Source organism: Amblyraja radiata, chromosome 2 (assembly GCF_010909765.2).
Source record: "Amblyraja radiata isolate CabotCenter1 chromosome 2, sAmbRad1.1.pri, whole genome shotgun sequence".
NCBI lineage: Eukaryota > Metazoa > Chordata > Chondrichthyes > Rajiformes > Rajidae > Amblyraja > Amblyraja radiata.
Genome location: NC_045957.1, coordinates 124,547,332 through 124,574,075, shown reverse-complemented (window position 1 = coordinate 124,574,075; position 26,744 = coordinate 124,547,332). Strand labels below are relative to the sequence as shown.

The window sequence follows — 26,744 nt, the reverse complement described above, 5'->3', positions numbered from 1 at the left end:
AACATCAAGGGTCCATGTACCAATGCCACTTGAACACCCAGGGCTCGAAATTAGCGGTTGCCCGGGTGTCACTGACCACCCAAAGTGCCGCCGGGCAACCTAAACGCCGAGTCATTTTGCCCGGCTTGGCACTGCAGATACTGGTTTATACCAAAGATAGTCACAAAAAACTGGAGTAACTCCGCGGGTCAGGCAGCATCTCTGGAGAAAAGGAACGTGACGTTTTGTGTCGGCGACGGCTGTAATGCGTGGGAAAGATGCTAAGTATGGCGTGACAGAGAGTCCCCCCCCCCCTCCCCCCAACCGCCATCTATCCATCCTGCACTGATTCACACCCCCCCCCCCCCCCCCCCCCCCCCCCGACCCTATTGTGCTGGAAATGTCTTCAGAGCGAACATTGACTATTTTGATAACGGAATGCAATCAAATATGTTTTAATTCCCAATGTTATTATTTTAATCCAAAAAGATGGATTAATTAAATTGTGAACACGTGAAACATTAAAACCGCAGTGTTCATTGTCACTGCTACCGTTGACACGTTATTACAGAATTCATTTTAACGGCAAATCAATTCTCTTAATATGGAGTATCAGTACTGTAGTTATTTAATGAGCAACATTCACAACTATACGTTGGATTTATCCAGGTTTTACTTCTACAGTCGATCAAATACATCACAAATTTGGTCAGGAGATATTTTAGTTGAAATGTTAACGTTAATTCTGAAGTGGAAATGATGGAAAAAGCGTTTATCAACAATTTTTTTTAAATTTGGTGCTTACAAACTGGGTATCTGCATTTCGTTGTACCTGTACTCGTATTTGTGCAATGACAATAAAGTTGAATTGAATTGAATTGAATTGAATTGAATTGAATTGAATTGAATTGAATTGAATTGAATTGAATTGAATTGAATCTTCATTGCTGTTCACAACACATACATCTAATCTAAATGCACGGTAATGTGGCGTCATGACACCTTTAAATATATTACCAAAAGAACATTTGCTGCATTTATGTCCTTTGGCCATCTCTTGGTAGTTAGTGTAATGTTTAACCTATCATAGAAACATAGAAAATAGGTGCAGGAGTAGGCCATTCGGCCTTTCGAGCCTGCACCGCCATTCAATATGATCATGGCTGATCATCCAACTCAGTATCCTGTACCTGCCTTCTCTCCATACCCTCTGATCCCTTTAGCCACAAGGGCCGCATCTAACCCTCTTAAATATAGCCAATGAACTGGCCTCAACTACCTTCTGTGGCAGAGAATTCCAGAGATTCACCGCTCTCTGTGTGAAAAATGTTTTTCTCATCTCGGTCCTAAAGATTTCCCCCTTATCCTTAAACTGTGACCCCTTGTTCTGGACTTCCCCAACATCGGGAACAATCTTCCTGCATCTAGCCTGTCCAACCCCTTAAGAATTTTGTAAGTTTCTATAAGATCCCCCCCTCAATCTTCTAAATTCTAGCGATGGGTATAGTCAGTTTTAACAGCTATTATCATAAAATGGCTTTAGAAAATTCCTTGCAACCTGTATATTTTGTTGTGGATAAATTATGTGGGAAGCGAGAATGTTTCTGTTCCAATAGCAATAACGACCCATGCTTTGGCCATGTCATGATAATTTTCGGTCCTTCACAGAAAACATGCTTGCATCAATCTGTAGTGTGCATGGTTAAGCATATATGTTACCATGGTCCAAGATTTATTGACACAGGTTGATCATACGCTGAATAATCCAACCACATATTTGTGGGAAGTGGAAAGAACTAATAGAAATTGCATTAATTGCAATGTGTAAAAAGAGTTGAGATACTGTATTATAATTTTGCTGCATGTCATTGTGGTATATATCATATCTTGATTGGTGAATATGTTTAGTTTGTGACTTTATTTGAAGCAGAAATAATATGTGAATGCTTCATTGAGCATAATTCCGACTGGTAACTACGCACTTCGTCCGAGCACATTATCGCACGCGTCATGCAAGCTGTCTTAAATAACCACCTAAACTGTCATTTGGCAACCTAAAAAGCTGCCAAGGTTGTCCAGCTGGCAACAGGGAAAAAAAGTTAAGCGAAAGCCCTGACACCGCTGGTCACAGGAATCCAATCACAAAAACAACCTTCTTCCTTCAATCCATCTCCGAGCAGCAAAAACATTTGTATCTGATATACCAACTTGCCCTGGATCCTATGGGTCCTAATCCTCTGGACCAGTCTCCTGCATGGGACCTTAAAAGGCCTTGTAAACAACATTCACTTCCACAGATGAGACTTCCACATCGTATGACAATAACTTAACTAGGGTTAATGTGCAGAGTTTTTTTACCCAGCGTCGGGGAAATAAAAAAACAGAGGACATAGGTTTAAGGTGAGAGGGGAAGATTTAATAGGAAGCTGGGGGGCAACTTTTTACTCAGTGGGTGGTGGGTATATGGAACGAGTTGCCAGAGGAGATAGTTGATGCAGGTATAATAACAACTTTTTAATTACACTTGGACAGGTACATGATTAGGATAGGTGTAGAGAGATATGGGCAAGTGGGACTAGCTTAGATGGGGCATTCTCGTCGGCATAGGCAAGTTGGGCTGAAGGACCCATTTCCGTGCTCTATGACTCCACCCCTCAATATATCTGGGATTTTAAGTAGCATCCCACACCGATTTTCAAACTTTTCAGATCATTTGTATGTGCTAAAACTGTGACCCCCAGGTTGAAGAACAGCTTCTGCCCAGGAAACATGTTCCCGATGTTGGGGGAGTCCAGAACCAGGGGCCAGAGTTTAAGAATAAGGAGTAAGCCATTTAGAACGGAGACGAGGAAAAACTTTTTCTCACAGAGTCTGTGGAATTCTCTGCCTCAGAGGGCGGTGGTGGCAGGTTCTCTGGATGCTTTCAAGAGAGAGCTAGATAGGGCTCTTAAAAAAAGCGGTCAGGGTATATGGGGAGGTAAGGAATGGGGTACTGATTGGGGATGATCAGCCATGATCACATTGAATGGCGGTGCTGGCTCGAAGGGCCGAATGGCCTACTCCTGCACCTATTTCCTAGTGTCTATGACCACCAGGCTCGTGAACACTGCACAACACTAACCTCAGCTACTGTGACCTTCTGCAGACTGTGCCTTTGTTTGCACAACAAACTTTGGTTTTATACTATTATGGTTAGTTTGTGTTATTGATATTAATTTACTGTTTTTGGTTATTCTATATCTGTGTTATTACGTTAATGGGCCTGTAAAGTTGTACCCAATAAGAATGTCATTGTTTTGTTACCGGTACTAATGACAATAAACATTCTTGACTCCTGGAAATGAACCAGCACAGTGACAAAATACACGCACTGATATTTTGATTGCAGGTTATAGAAATGGAAGCCAGGCATAAAGCCCTTTAGCCCTTTAACACAACTGCACTCTGGAGTAAAGTTCACTTTGAACATCTGTTGTAGAAACGTTATCCAGTGCGTTGAGACGGAAAGACTTGCTATCATCACACCAAACTCTTTCTTTTATTGCCACTATTTCAATCCTATCATCTTTCCGCAAGTCAAAATCCCCTTGAACACTGACCAGTCAAATCTCACTGCAAATATCTCAAAGTGTTTGTTTTCATCCTCATTCTTCTCAAATAAATCTCAAGGGAGGGATCAGCATTGATAAAAGTCGTTTTTTTACCTAGTTTGTATGACTTCAGTTGTTGGCTGCTGTTCATTTGAATGCTTGACGCTTGCAGACGTTTGTTTTCTCTGCTCTGTTGTTGCTCAGTAGCAGTGACCGAGGAAACGATCTCATTACTAAGAATAAAAATCAGAATCAAGATGTGAGACTTTTGTTATTTTCAGTCAAAATAGTAAAACTTGTTCACTCACATATACTTCAAGGTTAGTATGCACATAGAACAGTACATTGCAAGAACAGACCCTTCAGCCCACAATCTCTGTGCTAAATATGACGCCAAGACCAATTCTTAGCAGCCTGCACATAATCCCTCCATTGCCTGCATATCCATGTGCCTATCCAATAGTCTCTTAAATGCCACTATTGTATCTGCCTCCACCACCACCCCTGGCAGCGCGTTCCAGGAACTCACCACCCTCTGTGGAAAAATAATTTCAAGGATGTTGCCTGGATTCTAGGGACCGAGCTATAGGGGGAGGTTGGGCAAGTTGGGATTTTATTTCTTGGAGCGCAGGAGGCTGAGGGATGATCTTATAGAGATGTGTATAAAGTCTTGAGGGCCATAGATTGTATGTATTCACCCCGTCTCTTTCCTGGGGTAGGAAATCAATCAGCATTGTGATTTTGAGCCAAAATCATTTCATCTTTCTGTACCCCTGCTTAGCCCAGTTACTTACATTAAATAGATGCAAAGAATACACAGGCAAAAAAAGTAATAATTGGATTATCAAGTCATAGTAAAAATCTTTCCCCAAAACTTACTCTTGATTTTTCCAATTCATTTGTTCCAAAATCTGGCAGCAAGTAACTGGTTCTGTGACATGATTACGGACAAGAGCTACTCTGAGTCAGTGAATCAAGATATTGTTGTCAATAATGTTCGGGTCTCGACATAATTACAGCAGCCGGAATCCTATCATTAATTCATTACGCTTAAGAAAGAAAGTGATTCATACGAACATCTTGATACTATTGTTTCTGCCATGTAACAGTTGGCTCACGGAATGTCTGAACTCACGCAGACAAAAGGATGAATTAAACCACTTTAACTAATCAGCCTTATTTCCATGAGCAAGAAGCTTTTGCACACATTACCAATGGCTCATTAACACACATTTTGAGCTGTAATTATTTTTGTGGTATAGAATGCGTGGACTGCAAGTGGTAATAGCAAGAAGTTAGCAGAGCATGCACAATCTTGTAGAGCAATGTTTGGTAATGGAACTTATGGACAAATAGACAAGGATAGAATGGAAATTAGAACCAAACTAAATGTAGGAAAATCTAGAATGATGATTGAGTTGAGAAATAGAAAGAAGCGAGTGAACATTTTTTTTTAAACGAGGCTGAAATAACCATTCATTCTCTCCAGAGATGCTGCCTGTCCCACTGAGTTTCTCCAGCTTTTCGTGTCCATCTTCGGTTTAAACCAGCATCTGCAGTTCCTTCCTACACATCTTTTCCATGCCAAACACGTTGGCATTCTGGGCTATTCCCACTTGCCTGCATTTGGCCCATATCTGTCTAAATGTCCTTTAAATCTCTATAATTATAAAACTCTGATCTTGGATGTGGATTTATTTATTTGTGTATTTGTTTGTTAGTCTGTGATACACATCTCCTCGAAAACACAATGCGCTAACGGTGAAATTTTTACATATTCCAATGGAGATTTACGCCATGATGTCAAAAATCGCCTTATCTGAAAATTTGATTCATTATTTCTTGAGTTATTTATTAAAAATGTTCACAAATCTGAATTTGACATCAGACTGGATAGACTAAATTTAAATTTAAATTTCTTTATTTATATAGCACATTTTTAGTCAACTTGCATTGACCCCAAAGTGCTTCACATAATTACATCCACACACACAGGCAAAGGTGGGTGAAGTGTCTTGCCCAAGGACACACACAGGCAAAGGTGGGTGAAGTGTCTTGCCCAAGGACACAACGACAGTATGCACTCCAAGCGGGGTTCGAACCAGCTACCTTCCGGTTGCCAGCCGAACACTTAGCCCATTGTGCCATCTGTCGTCATTTCAAAGACTAGGCTTGTACTCGCTAGAATTTAGGAGATTGAGGGGGGATCTTATAGAAACTTATAAAATTCTTAAGGGGTTGGACAGGCTAGATGCAGGAAGATTGTTCCCGATGTTGGGGAAGTCCAGGACAAGGCGTCACAGTTTAAGGATAAAGGGGAAATCCTTTGGGACCGAGATGAGAAAAACATTTTTCACACAGAGAGTGGTGAATCTCTGGAACTCTCTGCCACAGAAGGTAGTTGAGGCCAGTTCATTGGCTATATTTAAGAGGGAGTTAGATGTGGCCCTTGTGGCTAAAGGGATCAGGGGGTATGGAGAGAAGGCAGGTACAGGATACTGAGTTGGATGATCAGCCATGATCATATTGAATGGCGGTGCAGGATCGATGGGCCGAATGGCCTACTCCTGCACCTATTTTTCTATGTTTCTATGTTTCTACAATGGCTCTGCTCCTCGCGGCCCGCTGCGCACTGTTTTCCACACTTGCGCATTGGATCGAGAACAACCGAGAGCTGCCGAGGAGCACCTGAGAGCTGCCGAGGAGCACCTGAGAGCTGCCGAGGAGCACCTGAGAGCTGCCGAGGAGCACCTGAGAGCTGCCGAGAGCTTTGGTCGAAGCACGCTTGTGCCTCGGCTCCGGTGTCCCGGGAGCTCCCGAGAGTTGCCGAGATCTCAACCTCTCTCCTCTCTCGAGTGCCTTTCGCTGATGACGTCACAAGGAGCGAGCTAGCATGTCGAGAACATTCTTCAAATCCTTCACCAACGACCATTCTCACTTTGTTTGTGAACAACGAAGTGCTGACTTCCACATCTCTAAAGATAAGAGTCCGATTGTACTTCATTGTTTTTGGTTAACTTAGAAAACGGTGAATTCTTTGTTCTTTAAAGACTTAATTGTACTATTTCTTAAAGTTTACATTTAATTTCAAAGACAGATTTTTTTCAGGTAATCATTTCTTTACAATTTTAAAAGTTCGCGGTTATTTGCTCCGCAGATTTTTACAGCTTTTGACCGCTTTTAAAAAAAATTCTCTGTTTATTTTAAAGGAATCCATTTTGAACCAATAAATCTTGTACAATTTTAAAAGTGTGCGGTTATTTGCTCCCCCTCTCTCCCCCTTTTCCCCCCACCTCTCTCCCCCCCTCTATCCCCCCCACCTCTTCCCCCCCACACTCCCAACCTCTCCAACCCACCCCTCTCTTTCCCTCCTCTTTCTCCACCTCCCCTCCTCTCCCTTCCCCCCCTTCTCCCCACTCTCCCCCCACCTCTTCCCCCTCTCTCTCCCACCTCTCTCTTCCCCCCTCTTCCCCCCCTCTCCCCAATCTCTCCCTCCCTCTCCCCTCTCCCCCCCCCCCCCTTCTCTTCCCCCTCTCTCTCTCTCTCTCTCTCTCTGTCACCTCTCTCTCTGCCCTCACGCTCTATCCCCCCTCCCTCTCTAGACACGCCTGCAAGTTGCAGTCTATGCGTCAGTGGATAGGGCTGGGATGGGGTAAAAGGCGGCAATGAATAATATAAATATAATATCATGGGGGATGGTTAGTGTGTGTGTGTGTGCGGTGGTTAGTGTGTGTGTGTGTGGGGGGGGGGGGGGGCGGGTTAATGTGTGTGCGACGCCGCAGACCACCCCCCCCCACACACAACCTCGCGTTGAGGTGACGGGACCCTTTGGTCTAGTATCCTATTTCAGTGTGGACCCAGCAATTCCTTGTCAAATACAGAGATACTGATGGCGAGACACGTTTAGCCCCATTTTTACACGGGAAAAGTCAGTTGTTCAGCCACCCACCAGTTTGCTATGATTCCCAGGTGAAGCCTGATCATTCCTCTCTACAAAATAGCACATGTTTAATGCACCTATAGCGTGAATTATGAGTTTTGAAAAAGGATCAACTTTTGGAAGATCACTTAGATTACTTAATTTTGACTCTGGCAGAGCCTCACTTTTGAAGCCAACATACTACAAAGAACATTTCTATTTCGCAAAGATAAATCAATGTTTTTTAAATTAACAATTACGGTTTAATATATAGTGGAAAGGCAAAACCGAATTTAATTGAATTTATTTGGGAGATTTGTCCATGCCTTAAAAATAATGGCTACACTGTATTTTGTCAAATTATTTACATGTCCCACACATTCAATATTAATTGTTAAAATCAAACTGCAGAACAGCAATTCTAAAGCAAAGATTCAAACCCATCTTTTTTTGGTCACTAGCATTCCAACAGTTCTATATAAACAAGGAACCCTTTATATTAACAATCCCAGGGAAAGCCTGATTGTAAAGTTCCCTTGACAAAACACACACAGGCAACAATAAAGAAAATACCATGGCAACAGCAACACGGTATATACACAAACTTTACAACAGTCTGGCAGCTTATTGAAAGCCCTCTTCACACTGCAACCGGCAGAGTTAGTAAAGCTTATTAAAATTCCACAAGTTTTCAATGGTTGGGGATAATGTGGTGATCTTTGTCATGGTCTTACCCATCCCCCGTAATCCACAATTGTTACAATAACTGCACAAACAGTTATAATGTCTGAAAATAAATTTGAATTAAATTGACATGAAATTGGATCCCAATAACTCAAACCAACAGGGTATTTTTTTTTTTGGGACATTGTAAAAAACATTCTAAATCAGTAAACTACAAAGTGGAAGTAACCACATAAGCTTGTGTCGGAAGGAGCTGCAGATGCTGGTTTGCACCGAAGATAGACACAAAATGCTGGAAGTAATTCAGCGGGGCAGGCAGCATCTTCGGATGGAAGGAAGGGTTGACATTTTCAGGTTGAAACCCTTCTTCAGACTGAGCTCAGTCAGCTCTGTCTAAAGAAGGGTCTTGACCCAAAACATCACCAATCCCTTCTCTTCAGAGATGCTGCTAGTCTCGCTGAGTTACGTCCAGCATTTTGATAAGCATACCAATGATGATATTTTGAGACACAATGTTAATTAATCAGACACATTCGCTACTGACCTTACACAGCTGCTACTGTTCTCATCGTCACTGAGAGCCTGATCAAATCCAGTGAAGGCCACTCGCCAGAAAGGATGCTCCAACAGGCAACTCCATTTTACTCTATAAAAGAAAAGTCTCTATTTAGTACCATTGAAGTCCATGCAAAACAGGCAGGGGAATAAAGAACTTTGCGATAAACTGTTGTGATTAGGCATAGGAAGAAACTGCAGATGCTGATTTAGAAAAGAGACAGTAGACAATAGGTGCAGGAGTAGGCCATTCGCCCCTTCGAGCCAGCACCGATGTGATCATGGCTGATCATCCCCAATCAGTACCCCATCCATGCCTTTTCCCCATATCCCCTGACTCCGCTATCTTTAAGAGCCCTATCTAGCTCTCTCTTGAAAGTATCCAGAGAACCGGCCTCCACTGCCGTCTGAGGCAGAGAATTCCACAGACTCACAACTTTCTGTGTGAAAAAGTATATCCTCATCTCCGTTCTAAATGGCTTACCCCTTATTCTTAAACAGCGGCCCTTGGTTCTGGATTCCCCCTGCCTCTCGCGTGTCCAAACCTTCATTAATCTTATATGTTTCAATAAGATACCCTCTCATCCTTCTAAACTCCAGAGTATACAAGCCCAGCCGCTCCATTCTCTCAACATATGACAGTCCCGCCATCCCGGGAATTAACCTTGTAAACCTACGCTGCACTCCCTCAATAGCAATAATATCCTTCCTCAAATTAGGGGACCAAAACTGCACAAAATACTCCAGGTGTGGTCTCACTAAGGCCCTATACAACTGCAGAAGGACCTCTTTGCTCCTATACTCAACTCCTCTTCTTATGAAGGCCAACATGCCATTCGCTTTCTTCACTGCCTGCTGTACCTGCATGCTTACTTTAATTGACTGATGAACAAGGATCCCCAGATCCCGTTGTACTTCCCCCTTTCCCAACTTGACACCATTTAGATAGTAATCTGCCTTCCTGATTTTGCTACCAAAGTGGATAACCTCACATTTATCCACGTTAAACTGCATCTGCCATGCATCTGCCCACTCACCGAACCTGTCCAAGTCACCCTGCATTCTCATAGCATCCTCCTCATAGTTCACACTTCCACCCAGCTTTGTGTCATCTGCAAATTTGCTAATGTTACTTTGAATCCCTTCATCTAAATCATTGATGTCTATTGTAAATAGCTGAGGTCCCAGCACCGAGCCTTGTGGTACCCCACTAGTCACTGCCTGCCATTCTGAAAGGGATCCGTTAATCCTTACTTTGTTTCCTGTCTGCCAACCAATTTTCAATCCATGTCAACACTCTACCCCCAATACCATGTGCCCTAATTTTGCCCACTAATCTCCAATCAAATGCTTTCTGAAAGTCCAGGTGCATTACATCCACTGGCTCTCCTTTGTCCATTTTCCTAGTTATATCCTCAAAAAATTCCAGAAGATTAGTCAAGCATGATTTCCCCTTCGTAAATCCATGTTGAATCGGACCGATCCTGTTACTGCTATCCAAATGTTCGGCTATCTCATCTTTTATAATTGACTCCAGCATCTTCCCCACCACCGATGTCAGGCTAACTGATCTATAATTCCCGGTTTTCTCTCTCCCTGCCTTTCTTAAAAAGTGGGATAACATTAGCTACCCTCCAATCCACAGGAACTGATCCTGAATCTATAGAACATTGGAAAATTATCACCATTGCGTCCACGATTTCTAAAGCCACTTCCTTAAGTACCCTGGGATGCAGACCATCAGGCCCTGGGGATTTATCAGCCTTCAGTCCCATCAGTCTATCCAACACCATTTCCTGCCTAATGTGGATTTCCTTCAGTTCCTCCGTCACCCCAGATCCTCTGGCCACTACTATATCAGGAAGATTGTTTGTGTCCTCCTTAGTGAAGACGGATCCAAAGTACCTGTTCAACTCATCTGCCATTTCCTTGTTCCCCATAATAAATTCACCTGTTTCAGTCTTCAAGGTTCCAACTTTGGTTTTAACTAATTTTTCCCTCGTCACATACCGAAAGAAGCTTTTACTATCCTGCTTTATATTCTTGGCTATATTCGTACCTGATCTTTTTTCCCCGTATTACCTTTTTAGTTATCTTCTGTTGCTCTGATCCTGATTACCTGATCCTCTTGCTTCCCACTCATCTTTGCTACGTTGTACTTCTCTTTTATTTTTATACTGTCCCCAACATCCCTTGTCAGTCACGGTCGCCCCTTACTCCCCTTAGAATCTTTCTTCCTATTTGGAATGAACTGATCCTGCACCTTCTGTATTATTCCCAGAAATACCTGCCATTGTTGTTCCACTGTCATCCCTGCTAGGGTATCCTTCCAGTCAACTTTGGCCAGCTCCTCCCTCATGGCTCCATAGTCCCCTTTATTCAACTGTAACACTGACACCTCCAATTTAACCTTCTCCCTCTTCAATTGTAGATATTACCGAAGATACTGTAGACACAAAGTGCTGGAGTAAATTAGCGGGTCGGGCAGCATCTCTGGAAAAAAGGAATAGGTGTCGTTTCGGGTCAGAGGCCCCTTCTGGTTTGACCAGTCTGAAAAAGAAATCCGACCCGAAACGTCACCTATCCATGCTCTCCGCAGTTGCTGCCTGACCCGCTGAGTTACTCCAGCGCTCTGTGAAACGTCACCTATCCATGTTCTCCACAGATGCTGCCTGACCCGCTGAGTTACTCCAGCACTCTGTGAAACGTCACCTATCCATGTTCTCCACAGATGCTGCCTGACCCGCTGAGTTACTCCAGCACTCTGTGAAATGTCACATATCCATGTTCTCCACAGATGCTGCCTGACCCGCTGAGTTACTCCAGCACTCTGTGAAACGTCACCTATCCATGTTTTACAGAAACGCTGCCTGACCCGCTGAGCAACACTTTGTGTCTTTCTCTTGTTTTCTAGTGATATTTCCCCTGGGTCAATGTTAAGACCAATCATGCACAGAGCAGGAACAATGCGCAATATCCGATTTCAGAGATGGCACGTTTATCGTTTATTTTGAGATACCTGGCAGATTAAACCATGTACAGCAACGGGATGTGCTTCATTTAGGTGAAAAAAAGACCAAAAAAAGCCCTAAAGTCATTGAGTCAGTCATAGAGTGATACAGTGAGGAAACAGGCCAAACTTGTCCACACCGGCCACCTACAGTAGTCCCACCTGCCCACAGTTTCGTCCATATCCCTCCAAACCTGTCCTATCCATGTACCTGTCTAACTGTTTCTTAAACGTTGGGATAGTCCCTACCTCAAATACCTCCTCCGGCAGCTTGTTCCATACACCCACCGCCCTTTGTGTGAATAAGTTACCCCTCAGATTCCTATTAAATCTTTTCCCCTTCTTCTTAAACCTATGTCCTCAGGTACTCGATTCACCTACTATGGGCAAGAGACTCTGTGCATCTACCTGATCTATTCCTCTCATTCACAAGTTCTCAAGTTATAGTAGAATTAGGCCATTCGTCCCATCAATTCTACTCCACCATTCAATCATGGCTGATCTTTGCCAAACAAGAGGAATTGAATATAGGAGCAAAGAGGTCCTTCTGCAGTTGTACAGAGCCCTAGTGAGACCACACCTGGAGTATTGTGTACAGTTTTGGTCCCTAATTTGTCGAAGGACATTCTTGCTATTGAGGGAGTGCAGCGTAGGTTTACAAGGTTAATTCCCGAGATGGCGTGACTATCATTTGCTGAGAGAATGGAGCAGCTGGGCTTGTACACTCTGGAGTTTAGAAGGATGAGAGGGTATCTCATTGAAACATATAAGATTGTTAAGGGTTTGGACAAGCTAGAAGCAGAAAACATGTTCCCGATGTTGGGGGAGTCCAGAACCAGGGGCCACAGTTTAAGAATAAGGAGTAAGCCATTTAGAACGGAGACGAGGAAACACTTTTTCTCACAGAGAGTGGTGAGTCTGTGGAATTCTCTGCCTCAGAGGGCGGTGGAGGCCGGTTCTCTGGATACTTTCAAGAGAGAGCTAGATAGGGCTCTTAAAGATAGCGGAGTCAGGGGATATGGGGAGAAGGCAGGAACGGGGTACTGATTGGGGATGATCAGCCATGATCATATTGAATGGCGGTGCTGGATCGAAGGGCCGAATGGCCTACTCCTGCACCTATTGTCTATTGTCTGCCTCCTAATCCCATTTTCCTGCCTTCTCCCCATAACCCTTGACACCCGTTCTAATCAAGAAGGTGTATATCTTTGCCTTAATAATATCCACTGACTTGGCCTCCACAGCCTTCTGTGGCAATGAGTTCTACAGATTAACTACCCCCTGACTAAAGAAGTTTCTCCTCACCTCCTTTTTAAAAGAGCGCCCTTTAATTCTGAGGCTATGACCTCTGGTTTCAATAAGGTTTCATGATTTTATACATCTGTATAGGGTGATTTCACGAAAGGTCACTGGAGTGTAGATCCGCACCCACGTGACCGAAATTTTTAACTGGAGTACATGCGTCACTTCCGGTACATGTTAGTGAATGGGAAAACACGCACTTTCACACCCGTTAAAAACATCGAAAACGGCCCGTTTTTGAGCTGCAATTAACTGTACCAGTCGGGGTGACCGTGAGGAACAGCTACCTAAATTTACAGTCCAAAAAAAAGATAGAAACTAAGGTAAATTCAAGAGGGAGCTGAAGGTGTCAAAACGGCGGAAGTTGATAGCGGACATTTGCCGTGGAGATTTAAAGATCGAAAATATCGGGAATTATCGCGTTTGCTCGCTGCATTTCATCAAAAGTAAGGCATTATTGACTTTTTATCTTTATTCATTTGTTATATGAAAAGTATTAAAAGTTAAAAATCCGTCAGTAAAATTGCAAAATCGCCCATGGTTCTCAGGTGGGTTTTAACATGCAAAATGAACACGCTTCTGAAGCTCCATTTACCATTTAAATAATCGTAAACTATCAATGCGTTTTGAAATAAATTGATAAATGGGATAATTGTCAGCTGTTAGTTGGACAAAAGCAGGACATTTTATTATTTGCCAAAATATATTTCTCAATGTTTCTTGTTTAAAGCCTGCACAATCACCCAAACTACTTATTTATTTATTTATCATCTAATAACAGACAAGCCTGCAGCATGGAATGATGTCAACAATCCTGATTGGGCACCCACTGTGAGCAGGATAGACAATGTGCACAAGAACGCCATCAACTTGCAGAGCTATAGATGCTTGAGCTGCAACCAAATCTGCTTTAATACTCTCTTCTTGTTGCACGTGCATGGCGTTCCCATTCCTTAGCTTGCATCTCAGTAAAATTTATTTCAAAACGCATTGATAGTTTACGATTATTTAAATGGTAAATGGAGCTTCAGAAGCATTTTCATTTTGCATGTTAAAACCCACCTGAGAACCATGGGCGATTTTGCAATTTTACTGACGGATTTTTAACTTTGAATACTTTTCATATAACAAATGAATAAAGATAAAAAGTTAATAATGCCTTACTTTTGATGAAATGCAGCGAGCAAACGCGATAATTCCCGATATTTTCGATCTTTAAATCTCCACGGCAAATGTCCGCTATCAACTTCCGCCGTTTTGACACCTTCAGCTCCCTCTTGAATTTACCTTAGTTTCTATCTTTTTTTTGGACTGTAAATTTAGGTAGCTGTTCCTCACGGTCACCCCGACTGGTACAGTTAATTGCAGCTCAAAAACGGGCCGTTTTCGATGTTTTTAACGGGTGTGAAAGTGCGTGTTTTCCCATTCACTAACATGTACCGGAAGTGACGCATGTACTCCAGTTAAAATTTTCGGTCACGTGGGTGCGGATCTACGCTCCAGTGACCTTTCGTGAAATCACCCTATAAGATCACCCCTCATCCTCCTGCGCTCCAAGGAATAGTGTCAAGTCAAACTAAAATGAAAGAACAGGTGCAGAGAAATGCTACATTGAAATCACGAGACAATGATTAAAGTGGGCGGAACCCCAGCCTGCCGAGTTCTGCCTGGGGGTCAAAAGGGCACACAGCACCAGAAGCCAGTGAAGAAGACAGAAGAGACTTGCGGGCGGCAAAACATGAACAGTAAATCAAAAGGACTGTCCGAAAAGACTGTCGCGATAGCCAGAAAAGGCAAGCAGGAATGATTTTCTACAGACCCGATTGGCAGCCGGTAAGGACTGAACTCTAAATGAACTGAGCCGAAGACTGCAGCCCCAGAGACTCTGTTCAACCCTTTAATATCTGAGAAATTTGTCTGGCTAACGAGTTGATTGAGAAAGTTTGAAATATTGGTGGTGTTTGTTAACCAAGATGACAGGGTGATGATAGTGTTTGTTGTCTATGTAAAGGGCATCCTGCTTCATTGTGGGGTTGGGCTAATGTGAGCTAATTTCTAATGCTTATATGCTATGTGTGGTGTTAGTTTAAATAATTGCATTTTAAAAAATATGATAAAATGTGTTAAAAAAACAGTAAAGATTCATATGATATTAAGCTAAAAAATTGGTAACAGTAGTGGGCATTATCTGTATTTTTCATTTAATGAAATGTGAAAATTATTTAAAAAAACAAAATGGCTGCTATGAGTTGTAATGTTAGATACATGTAATTTTCTGTTATTTATATTTGGTTACAGTAATGTGTATATTTTTTGCCTTTGTGTCTAAAGGTTTTTCACCTGATAAAGACCAAAACTGGTAAAGACTAAAACTGCTAAAGACTAATCTGCCAAAATAAAAGGAGGAGAAAATAAAAAAGGTGGAAAAGAAGTGTTTGGTCTGAGTGAATCCAGTTCATCATTTCGGGGTAGATAAATCAAATCCCTTTCAAGCGGGGAATCTGCAAAAACATTAGAAGACTTGACAAATAGAGTCCCAGCCTACTCCACCTCTCCCTGTAGCTCACACCCTCTAGTCCTGGCAACATCCTCGTAAATCTTTTCTGTACCCTTTCCAGCTTGACAATATCTTTCCTATAAGATGGTGCCCAGAATTAAATATTCCAATGAAAACAACATGGCTATAAAACAAGATACCGTAGACACAAAATGTCTATCTTCGGTGTGAACCAGCGTCTGCAGTTCCTTCCTAAACAAGATACTGTGGTGCACAAATCTCAGAAGGAGAATGACATATGAAGAAAGATATATTACTACATTACAGCAAGTCTTACAGCATTGGGAGACTTGGCTTTATAAAAAGAACAGAACAGAGACCAAAAGGATAAAAGTTATGCATAAACATCTATAAACATTCAAGCCATATCCCAAGGCAGAGGAACTAGGGGGAACTGATTTAAGTTGAAAGGGAAGAGATTTGAATGAATGAATGAATAAGTTTATTGACCAAGTATTCACATACAAGGAATTTGCCTTGGTGCTCCACCCGCAAGTGACAACATGACATACAGTGACAGTTAGGAATGACATATAAAACATTAAATATTAATAATAAAACATAACAGTTTAAACATGTGAACAAAATAAAATACCAGAGCAAAAGGAGGCTACAGATTTTTGGTTATTGAGTAGAGCTACTACTCGTAGAAAAAATCTGTTTTTATATCTGGCTGTAGCAGCTTTGACAGTCCGAAGTCGCCTTCCAGAGGGAAGTGATTCAAAGAGTTTATGGCCAGGGTGAGGAGTCAGAGATGATCTTGCCTGCTCGCTTCCAGGCCCTTGCAGTGTACAGTTCGTCAATGGAGGGAAGGTTGCAGCCAATAACCTTCTCAGCTGATCGAATGATTCGCTGCAGCCTCCGGGTGTCGTGCTTGGTGGCTGAGCCAAACCAGACCATGATGGAGATGAGGACAGACTCTACGATGGCCGTGTAGAATTGGACCATCATTGCCTGTGGCAGATTGTGTTTCCTCAGCTGCCGCAGGAAGTACATCCTCTGTTGTGCCTTTTTGACTGTCGAGTCGATGGTGGCCCCCCATTTCAGGTCCTCGGAGATGATGGTTCCAAGGAACTTAAAGGAGATCTGCGGTGTTAACTTTTCCCACTTAGAGGATACAGGTCATATAAAAGGCACTGTAGAGGAGGTGGTAGACGTAGATATAATTAACATGTTTTAAAGGTACTTGGACAAGTACATCACATCGTCCTCACACCAGCTAGAGAACGGTCCTGACCACCCATATACCTCATTGGGTTATGGTGTCATCTTGTGGGCAGTGGGACAAATGTCCCTCTGATGTTCACTGATCTCATTGCTGGAGATTCATTCTCATCATATACTGCCACTTTGATCTAGACCGTTAGGCTCCTGGGTCTGTAATGCTTCAATTCATCTCCGCGCTGCCCCTTTCCTTTGATGGGTTGACAAATTCATGTTTGTTTCCAGGCGTAAGATCCTGAGAGCTGTGATGCCGTGCTGCTGGAAGAGTTTGAGTTCTGTTTATTGTCATGTGTACCGAGGTGAATTGAAAAGCTTTTGTTGCATGCTAACCTGTCAGGGGAATGACAATATATGTAGGAAGGAACTGCATTTGCCTTGGTTTACACTGAAGATGGATACAAAATGTTGGAGTAACTCAGCGGGACAGGCAGCATCTCTGGATAGAAGGAATGGGCGACGTTTTGGGTCGAGACCCTTCTTCAGACCAGTCACCAGAGTTACTCCAGCATTTTGTGTCTATTTTCAGTGGAAAGACGATACATGATTACAATCGAGCCATCATGTACAGATACATGATGAACTGAATAGCAAGATAAAGCACATAAAGTCCAATCAACGATAGTCCGACGGTCTCCAAGGAGGTAGATAATAGTTCAGGACTGCTCTCCAGTTGTGGTAGGATGCTTCAGTTGCCTGATAACAGCCGGGACGAATCTGTCCCTGAATCTGGAGGTGTGCGTTTTCACACTTCTATACCTTTTGCCCAATGGGTGAGGGGAGAAGAGGGAATGGCCAGGGTGCGACATCTTTGATTGTGCTGCTGGCCTTGCCGAGACAGCGTGACGTATATGTGAAGTCAATGGAAGGGAGACAAAAATGAGGTAGCTTTGTGTGATGGTCTGGGCTGCGTCCACAATTCTCTGTAATTTCTTGCAGTCTTGGATAGAGCTTTTCCCAAAACATGCTGTGATGCATCCCGATAAAATGCCTTCTATGGTGCATCTGTGGAAGTTGGTGAGAGTTGTTGGGTACACGCCAAACTTCCTAAGCCTTCTGAGGAAGTAGAGGCATAGAAGTGTCTGCTAAGGTTAGGGTTAGGGACCTTTAAACTATCTTTAAAGGAACTGTATCTTACACTGAATGTTGTACTCTTTATCCAGTATTTATACACTGCGGATGACTTGAGTATAATCATGTCTAGTCTTTTGTTTGACTAGATAGCATGCGGGTCGGAAGCTTTTCATTGTATCTCAATACACAGGACAATAATGCACTAAACGAAACTGTACTTCGATAGATAGGGGTAGGAATGCAGGCAGATGATATTGTATAAATAATCGGCGTCATGTTCGGCATGGATAAGATTCAGGTTTATTATTATCACATGTACCGAGGTACAGTGAAAGCTTTGCTTTGCATACCATCCAATTACATCATCGCTGTACGTCATGGCGCAAAGGAAAATACAGAATGCAGAATATTCAATTATATTTTATTGGATATACGGATGGCTTGGCGATCAGCATTCGCTTCCGCTTGCTGTTCGGCCTTATTTTTCTGTCCGAGATGAACTGGCCATTGAAGGCGGGGTTATCAAAAAGGGCCATCAGGCAGTGATCCCGGCCTCACTCCAACTGGAGGCATGGGTTCGAATCCCACTTCTGACACCATGTGCAAAGTACTTATACAGAGTCATTGTATATCATAACAAGTACTTTAATTTGTATACATACAGAGACCATCGAGATGAGTACTGTAGACTCCGAATCGTAAGTTAAAACTAAAACACAACATGGCTGCCCGCATGCACGAGGTGGCGGTGGAGTGGGAAACCGGTCATGGATTACAGATCAGGTCATCAGCAGCAAAACCAGACATGGATCAAATCAGCAATACTGTTTGATCTACAGTGAGCCCACAGCCTGCTCATCGATCCTCTCCTCCGTCCGCCGCCATCTTGAAATTGCGCCATTGCCAACTCTCTCGGCCCTTCTCACCGGGTCTTCTGGGGCGAGCAGGAGACGAGCCTCAGAAGATGCTCCCACACAGGCAGCTTCCCGGTTCTGCGATGGGCGAGCCAAGTCTGCTGTCAGTGGAATGGCCGCAGCTCGCCGAGACCTTGAATCGTTACATCTCATATCTACCTACACATAATCCCTACCTCTCCATTCCCTGAATCTACATGTGCCTATCCAAAGTCTCAACATCTACCTCCACCACCATCCCTCAGCATTGTAACGCATCAGTTCCAGAGACAAAGTCCAATGTCCACAATGGGGGATGTGAATCGGACAGTGCCCCAGCTTATGGAAGGACCGTTCAGAAGCCTGATACAGAGGGGAAACAGCTGGTGGTTCACACTTTCAAGCTTCTGTACCTTCTGCCGGATGGGAGCAGGGAGAAGGAATGACCAGGGTGGGATATCTTTGATGCTTTTCTGAGACAGCATGTGGTGTAGATGGAGTGGATGATGGGGAGTCTGGACTGAGTGATGGACTGGGCTATTTCCACAACTCTCTGCAATTCCTTGCAGTCTTGGCTGAGCTGTACCTTAACCCAGCCATGATGTAACCCAACAGTATGCTTTAAATGTGTATCTGTAGACGTTGGGCCGTGATTCTATGACTCAATGGCGCTAGGATAAGCTGTCATCCCATTTGAATCACATACTGCAGTAACAATCACATATATTTTCATGGGATGACTTTTCATCAATAATAAAAGACCTCAATCCATCTGATGTAAATACCTTTTTGAAGGCTCTTTCTGAAGCAAGTCTTCAATCAAACCAAGAAACTCAGCCGAAGGTTTTTCTCCTGTCGGTCCTAAGAGAGAATATGTGAATTAAACTTAATAGCAGCTTGTAACTTTCTCTGTATCTGTAACACTATTAAAAAAAGAGTGGCACAATGGTAGAGCTGCTAGAGCCGCGACCTCACAGTGCCAGAGACCCGGTTTCAATCCTCACCTCAGGCACTTTGTGTTTAGTTTGGACATTCTCCCTGTGACTACGTGGGTTTCCTCAAGGTGCTCCAATGCCCTCCCATGCTCCAAAAACGTGCGGCATTGTAGGTTAATTGGCCACTGCAAAATTGCCCCCAGTGTATAGGGAATGGATGAGAAAGTAGGATAACAGGACCAGTGGGCATGGGTAATAGGTGGTCGGTGTGGACACAGTGGGCCACAGGGCCTGCTTCCATGTTGTGTTTCTAAACTCTTGTTTACACAAGGCAAAACATTTTCTACCTGGTCAAATCAACCAACTTTACAGCTGCAGCTGAAGAGAAATCAGACAATAATACATTCAGCAAAATAGACCTGCTCATGAAAACTATATACAAGGATTCAGAACTGCAAAAGCTCAGAAGATAATTTTTGCATATTTGTACTTTTTGTTCCGGACCTGTTTTTTTCTGGCCTCCATCTGAGGAGTGTTCCAACCCGAAACGTCACCTATCCATGTTCTCCACAGATGCTGCCTAACCCACTGAGTTACTCCAGCACTCTGTGAAACGTCACCTATCCATGTTCTCCACAGATGCTGCCTAACCCACTGAGTTACTCCAGCACTCTGTGAAACGTCACCTATCCATGTTCTCCACAGATGCTGCCTAACCCACTGAGTTACTCCAGCACTCTGTGAAACGTCACCTATCCATTTTCTCCACAGATGCTGCCTGACCCGCTGAGTTACTCCAGCACTCTGTGAAACGTCACCTATCCATGTTCTCCACAGATGCTGCCTGACCCGCTGAGTTAGTCCGGCACTCTGTGAAACGTCACCTATCCATGTTTTTCAGAGGTACAAGACAAAGGAGATTGTGATCGGACTCAGGAAGCAAAGCGGTACACATACCGGCGTCAATTTTATACATTTTCCACATTCATCAATTTTCCGACCACAACTCTATATACTAGAGACAATTTGCAGTGGCCTCTTAACATATCAACTAGGACATCTTTGGGATGTGGGACAAAAATCTGGAGCTACTGGAGGAAATCCACAAGGATGCAGGAAGAACAAGCAAACTCCACAGAGAGCACCGAGGTCAGGATTGAACCCAGGTCTCCGGGGCTGAGAGACAAATGCTCCACTGAGATAGTGCAGGAACAGGTATCAAGCATTGGCTTGAACAATTCACTAAATACCATGACAAGTTACTGAACCTTGAGGTTTGGGTGGTGGAGGATCTTCATGCAAAATCATCTCCGTCAACTCCGACACGTTTTCTGAGAAAAATGGCGGTTTTCCTGAGGAGTAATAAAATAACAATGAACAACAATAATGTTACCACAATATGTCATAACTGATAGGAGTAGAATTAGGCCATTTGGCCCATCAAGACCATTCTCCTGCCTTCTCCCCATAACCCCTGACACCCGTACTAATCTATCAATCTCTGCCTTAAATATATCCACTGACTCGGCCTCCACAGCCTTCTGTGGTAAAGAATTCCAGATTCACCTCCCACTGAGTAAAGAATTTCTTCCTCATTTCCTTCCTAAAGGAACGTCCTTTAATTCTCAGGCTCTGGCCTCTAGTTCTAGACTCTCCCACTGGTGGAAACATCCTCTTCACATCCACTCTATCCATGCCTTTCACTATTCGGTAAGTTTCAATGAGGTACCACTTCATCCTTCTAAACTCCAGCAAACACAGACCCAGAACCGACAAACCATTGACACTATTATAATTTCCCTACACCAATCCCAAATTAATTCATTAAAGTGAAAATTACTGGAGGAACTCAGCAGGTCAGGCGGCATCATGGATAAGCAACGTTGTGGGTCGGATGGGACCCTTTCTTCACACAGAATAGTCCTGACCCAAAACTGCCCGTCTATTCCCTCCACAGAAGCTGCCTTACCCGCTGAGTTTCTAAAGCAGTTTTTTGTCTAACAAGATTCCACCATCTGCAGATCCTTGTATCTCCATCTATTATCATTTAGAAACAAGGAACTGCAGATGCTGGTTTGCAAGAAAAGGACACAAGGTGTTGGAGTAACTCAGCCGTTCAGGCAGCATCTCTGGAGAACATTTCGGGTCAGGTTCCTTCTTTGGACTGAAGAGTTCCAACTCAAAACTTCACCTATGCGTGTTCTCCAGAGATGCTGCCTGACCCGCTGAGTTACTCCAGCACTCTGTGAAACGTCAGCTATCCATGTTCTCCACAGATGCTGCCTGACCTGCTGAGTTACTCCAGCATTTTGTATAAATGTATAAAAATACTTTTTGTATATGTGCTCCATAGGACATGAATAGTTTAATACTTCCCATTTCACTATGGGGCATGTGTTGCACTTGATTAGATTGTTATAATGGACTGTTCACAGAAATATTGAATCATTGTAAGCTGGGACATCACTGTTATTTCCCACACCAGGCATTCCATAACATTCTTAAATCAATTGTCAATTTGTATTGATGATTATTGTGTCAATGCATGCTAAATATCATAATTTGTAGACTGTACATTTATTTAGCACAAGGTATAATTACTATATGAGGTAGAAAAACAAAGCAAGTAGTGTAATGCGATCCATTTATGTCCATTATAACAATCTAATCAAGTGCACCATAAGGTTCTGATGTTCCATCTCACAATTGCATTCAACATTTCACATTGTTTAATGTTGTTAGAGCCTTGAGTTGACCCTTCCCTCTCAGAGCTTTTAAATAATTCAACAAATGAAGATCAAAGATGTTACATGAATTGACTCCTTGAACGAACGCTACATGTAAATTTTAAATGTGGATCAGGCTGAGGGAGTAGAGGCGAACATGTAGATACACACCTGTAAACATTTCGTACAGTACACAGCCCAGGGACCACAAATCACTGACTGGTGAACTGTCTTCACCTTTCAAAACTTCAGGCGCCATATATATTGTGGACCCTAAAAAAGGACAGATTTATCAAATGACACATCAAAATATATTTTGAACAGCACTCGTCCAATCTCTGAGCTCTAAACTACATAGATTATTATTGTTATTATTGCACGATTATTGTTTGTTTGTATGTTATGTGCATGTATGTGTGTGTGTTTATATATATATGTATATATGAGTATGTGCCTATATACACACCCACTGAACTTTTTTTCTCATTTATTACATTTACAGTATACTATATTACATATTCTGTTGTGCTGTTTTAAGTAAGAATATCATTGTTCTATCTGGAGCATATGACAATAAAACACTCGACTCCTGAAGTGTGCAGGGATCACTGATCGATGCAGACTCGGTGGGCCGAAGGGCCTGTTTATACACTCTATCTCTAAACTAAACTAACCATAGGATAAATATTCATAAGGTAGACAAAAATGCTGGAGAAACTCAGCGGGTGGAGGCAGCATCTTTCCTTATTTGCTCGCCCACTGAGTTTCTCCAGCATTTTTGTCAACCTTCGATTTTCCAGCATCTGCAGTTCCTTCTTAAACATATTCATAATCTTTCTTCCAAGGCATGGGAGTCTGGAACTAAAGGACACAGCTGTAAGATGAGAGGGGACAGGTTTATAGGAGATCTCAGTAGGCTTTTCAACACAGAGGGTGCTGAATATCTGTAATGAGCTACCAGAGGTGAACGAGGCAGATATAACTTTAAAAGATGTTTGGACATATACTTGTTTAGGAAAAGCGTAGAGGAATATGGGCAAATGGGATTGGTGTGGATGGGCATTATGGTCACCATGGATAAGATGATGAGAATGTTGGCCCGGTGACGCAGCGTTAGAGTTGCCACTTTACAGCGGTGGAGACCCAGGTTTGATCTCGACTAGGGGTGCTGTCTGTACGCAGTTTGTGCATTCTCCCCTTAACCTGCGTGGGTTTTCTCCGAGATCTTCGGTTTCCTCTCTGTTGTGTTTTGGCTGTTGTAAATAACTAAAGCCTTACACCAAGATAAAGGTCCAAAGACTTTATTAACTACATAGCAAATATGACTTCACACTTGCACGTCTCTCTAATTCTAAGGGGAACCAGGCAGGCAGGATTACTGTAAAGCTAATGGGCGTAACTACAAAAGCATGACATAACATGAGTGACACTGATCTACACTCACACTCCAAAGAAGCTGGGTCCATGTAAAAATTGTCCCAAGCATGTGTTGGATAGTGTTAATATGTGGGGATCACTAGTCGGCGCAGGCCCGGTGGGCCGAAGGGCCTGTTTCCAAACTGTATCTCTAAACTAAACTAATGTCTTCTTTCTGCGCTGTGCGATTCCATCATACCATTTCCCATATAGAAACAAGAAAGGCAGATGTAATAGAAATGAACTGCAGATGCTGGTTCATACCAAAGATCGACACAAAATGCTGGAGTAACTCAGCGGGCAGGCAGCATCACTGGAGAGATTGATGACGTTTCCGGACCGGACGTTTCTTCTTCAGTCCCAACCCGAAACGTCACCTGTCCTTTTTCTCCACAGATGCTGCCTGACCCACTGAGTTACTCCAGCACTCTGTGAAACGTCACCTATTCATGTTCTCCAGTGATGCTGCCTGACCCGCTGAGTTACTCCAGCACTCTGTGAAACGTCACCTATCCATGTTCTCCACAGATGCTGCCTGACCCGCTGAGTTACTCCAACACTCTGTGAAACGTCACCTATCCATGTTCTCCACAGATGCTGCCTGACCCGCTGAGTTACTCCAGCATTTTGTGTCTAAGGAAATGCAGCTTCTGGTTTACAAAAAAAGGAAAAAGTACTCAAATAACTCAGCAGGTCAGGTAGGATCTCGGGAGGACATTCTAGTTCCTTTCCCATGCTAGTCTTGTGATTGAACTAAATGCCTCACAGCACAAGAGATGGGGTTCAGTCCTAACTTCTTGTGCCACCTATGTTGAGTTTGAACATTCTCTTTCTGACCCAAGTGGGTTTTATGCAAGTGCTCCACTTTCCACTCACATCCCATCAGATGTTTGTAGGTTAATTGACTTTAGTAAATTGCCTCCTAGTGTGTAGGGAGTGGAAGAGAAAGTGGGATGACATTAAACTAGCATGTACAAGTGATTGATGGTCGGCATGGACTCGGTAGGCCAGAGGGCCTTTTTCCATGCCGATTATCTGTTAATTCATATTTCAGGAACAAAATAACCAATATCCATGCCTCTAAAGTGCAAACAGGCCAAGCCCTTCATGATGAAACTTGGCAATATAGCTGATCGTCCGATCAGCAGAGAAGATTATTGGCTGCAACTTTCCCTCCATTGATGAACTGTACACTGCAAGGGCCAGGAAGCGAGTGGGCAAGATCATCTCTGACCCCTCTCACCCTGGCCACAAACTCTTTGAATCACTTCCCTCTGGAAGGCGACTCCGGATTGTCAAAGCTGCCACAGCCAGACATAAAAACAGTTTCTATCCACGAGTAGTTGCTCTACTCAACAGCCAAAAATCTGTAGCCTCCCTTTGATCTGGTATTTTGATGGTTGATCAATGGTGTTTTATCATTAATGCTTTATTATTATTAATGTTTAGTGTTTTCGGAGTCATTCATAACTGTCACTGTATGTCATGTTGTTACTTGTGGGCGGAGCAAATTCCTTGTATGTGAATACTTGGCCAATAAACATACTTACATGCTTAAATGGGAATGTAAAGAACAGGAAATAATGATGGAAATGCTGAATTGGGATGATTCATAGGTGTGTATGACAGCATGGAAAAGGAAATACATCAGTGAAGGAAATATTGACACCATTAACAAATGTTCTCAGGGCATGGTCTGGATCCCAACGATTCGTGAGCAGGGTGACCAGGGTGCTGGTGATGAGGGGAAGTTGTTTTTCCTACTGGAGGCCTGTGACTAGTGGTTTGCTTCAGGGTACAGGGCTGGGCCCATTACAGCAGGATCTTGATCAGCTGGGCAAGTGGGCTGAGTAATGTTTAATAAAGTTTAATACAGGTTTGGAGAATTGTGTGCAGTTCTGGTTGCCATATTACTGGGAGGACGTGGAGGCTTTGAAGAGGGTGGAGGAGGTTTATCAGATGTCATCTGTATTTGGATGTATTAGCTATCGGAGAAGGTTGGACAGATTTGGATTGTTTTCTCTGGAATGCGGATGTTGCAGGGTGACCTGATAGAAGAATGTGCAATTACGACAGGCAAAGAGAACGTAAAAAGTCAGAATCTTTTACTGAGGATGGAGAAATCAAACACTAGAGGGTACAGCTTTAATGTCCAAGGCACAAAGTTTAAAGGAGATGTGCGGGACAGAGGGTGGTGAATGCCTTGACCTTGTTGTCAGGGGTGGTGGTTGAAACAGATACATTGGTGGCATTTAAAAAACGTTTTGATAGGCATATGGATATGTAGGGAATGGAGGGATATCGTTTTTTTGCAGGCAGATAAGAGATGGTCTTGGCATCAAGTTGGGCACAACTTGTGGGCCAAAGAGCCTGGCCTTGTGTTGTACTGTTCTACGCTCTATGTTAAGTGTGTGAGGTGTTGCATTTTCGGAAGTGAAACCAGGGGAAGACATGCACAATGAATGGCAGGGCCATGAGGAGTGTTGTAGAGCAGAGGGATCTAGGCATCCAGGAGCATAGTTGCCTAAAGGTGATGTCACCTTTAGGGTGGTTTAATGCTGCTCTTGGCATACTAGCCTTCATCAGTCAGTCATTGACTCCTTTATTCCAATATTTACTCCTCAGGCTTGAAGCTTTCGACCATGTCTACTTCGGCACTATCAATGTGTACTGTGGTGTACGTACTGCTATGCTTCCTGAAGTCAGTCACAATCTGGTCTTGCTGAGATTGAGGGAGAGGTTGTTGTCTATGTTCTCAATTTCCTTGCTGTATTGCGTCACATCATTATTCCACCCACTACGGCAGTGCCGTCTATGAACACGCCCTATCTAAGCTGGTCCCATTCGCCAGCATTTGGCCATACCCCTCGAAACTTTTCCTAC

At 43.1% G+C, this 26,744-nt stretch overlaps 1 protein-coding gene across 1 annotated transcript in view; it reads right to left on the bottom strand.

The window, feature by feature from the left end:
• Positions 1–26,744, bottom strand: part of ulk4 (unc-51 like kinase 4) — a 324,061-nt gene that overhangs the window by 280,632 nt on the left and 16,685 nt on the right. The window contains exons 6-10 of the mRNA XM_033015040.1: positions 22,617–22,718; positions 20,988–21,071; positions 19,570–19,645; positions 8,717–8,818; positions 3,684–3,802 (exon numbers count right to left, since the gene is read on the bottom strand). Coding sequence (XP_032870931.1) covers positions 3,684–3,802; positions 8,717–8,818; positions 19,570–19,645; positions 20,988–21,071; positions 22,617–22,718 — 483 coding nt within the window. The remainder of the gene's footprint in view (positions 1–3,683; positions 3,803–8,716; positions 8,819–19,569; positions 19,646–20,987; positions 21,072–22,616; positions 22,719–26,744) is intronic.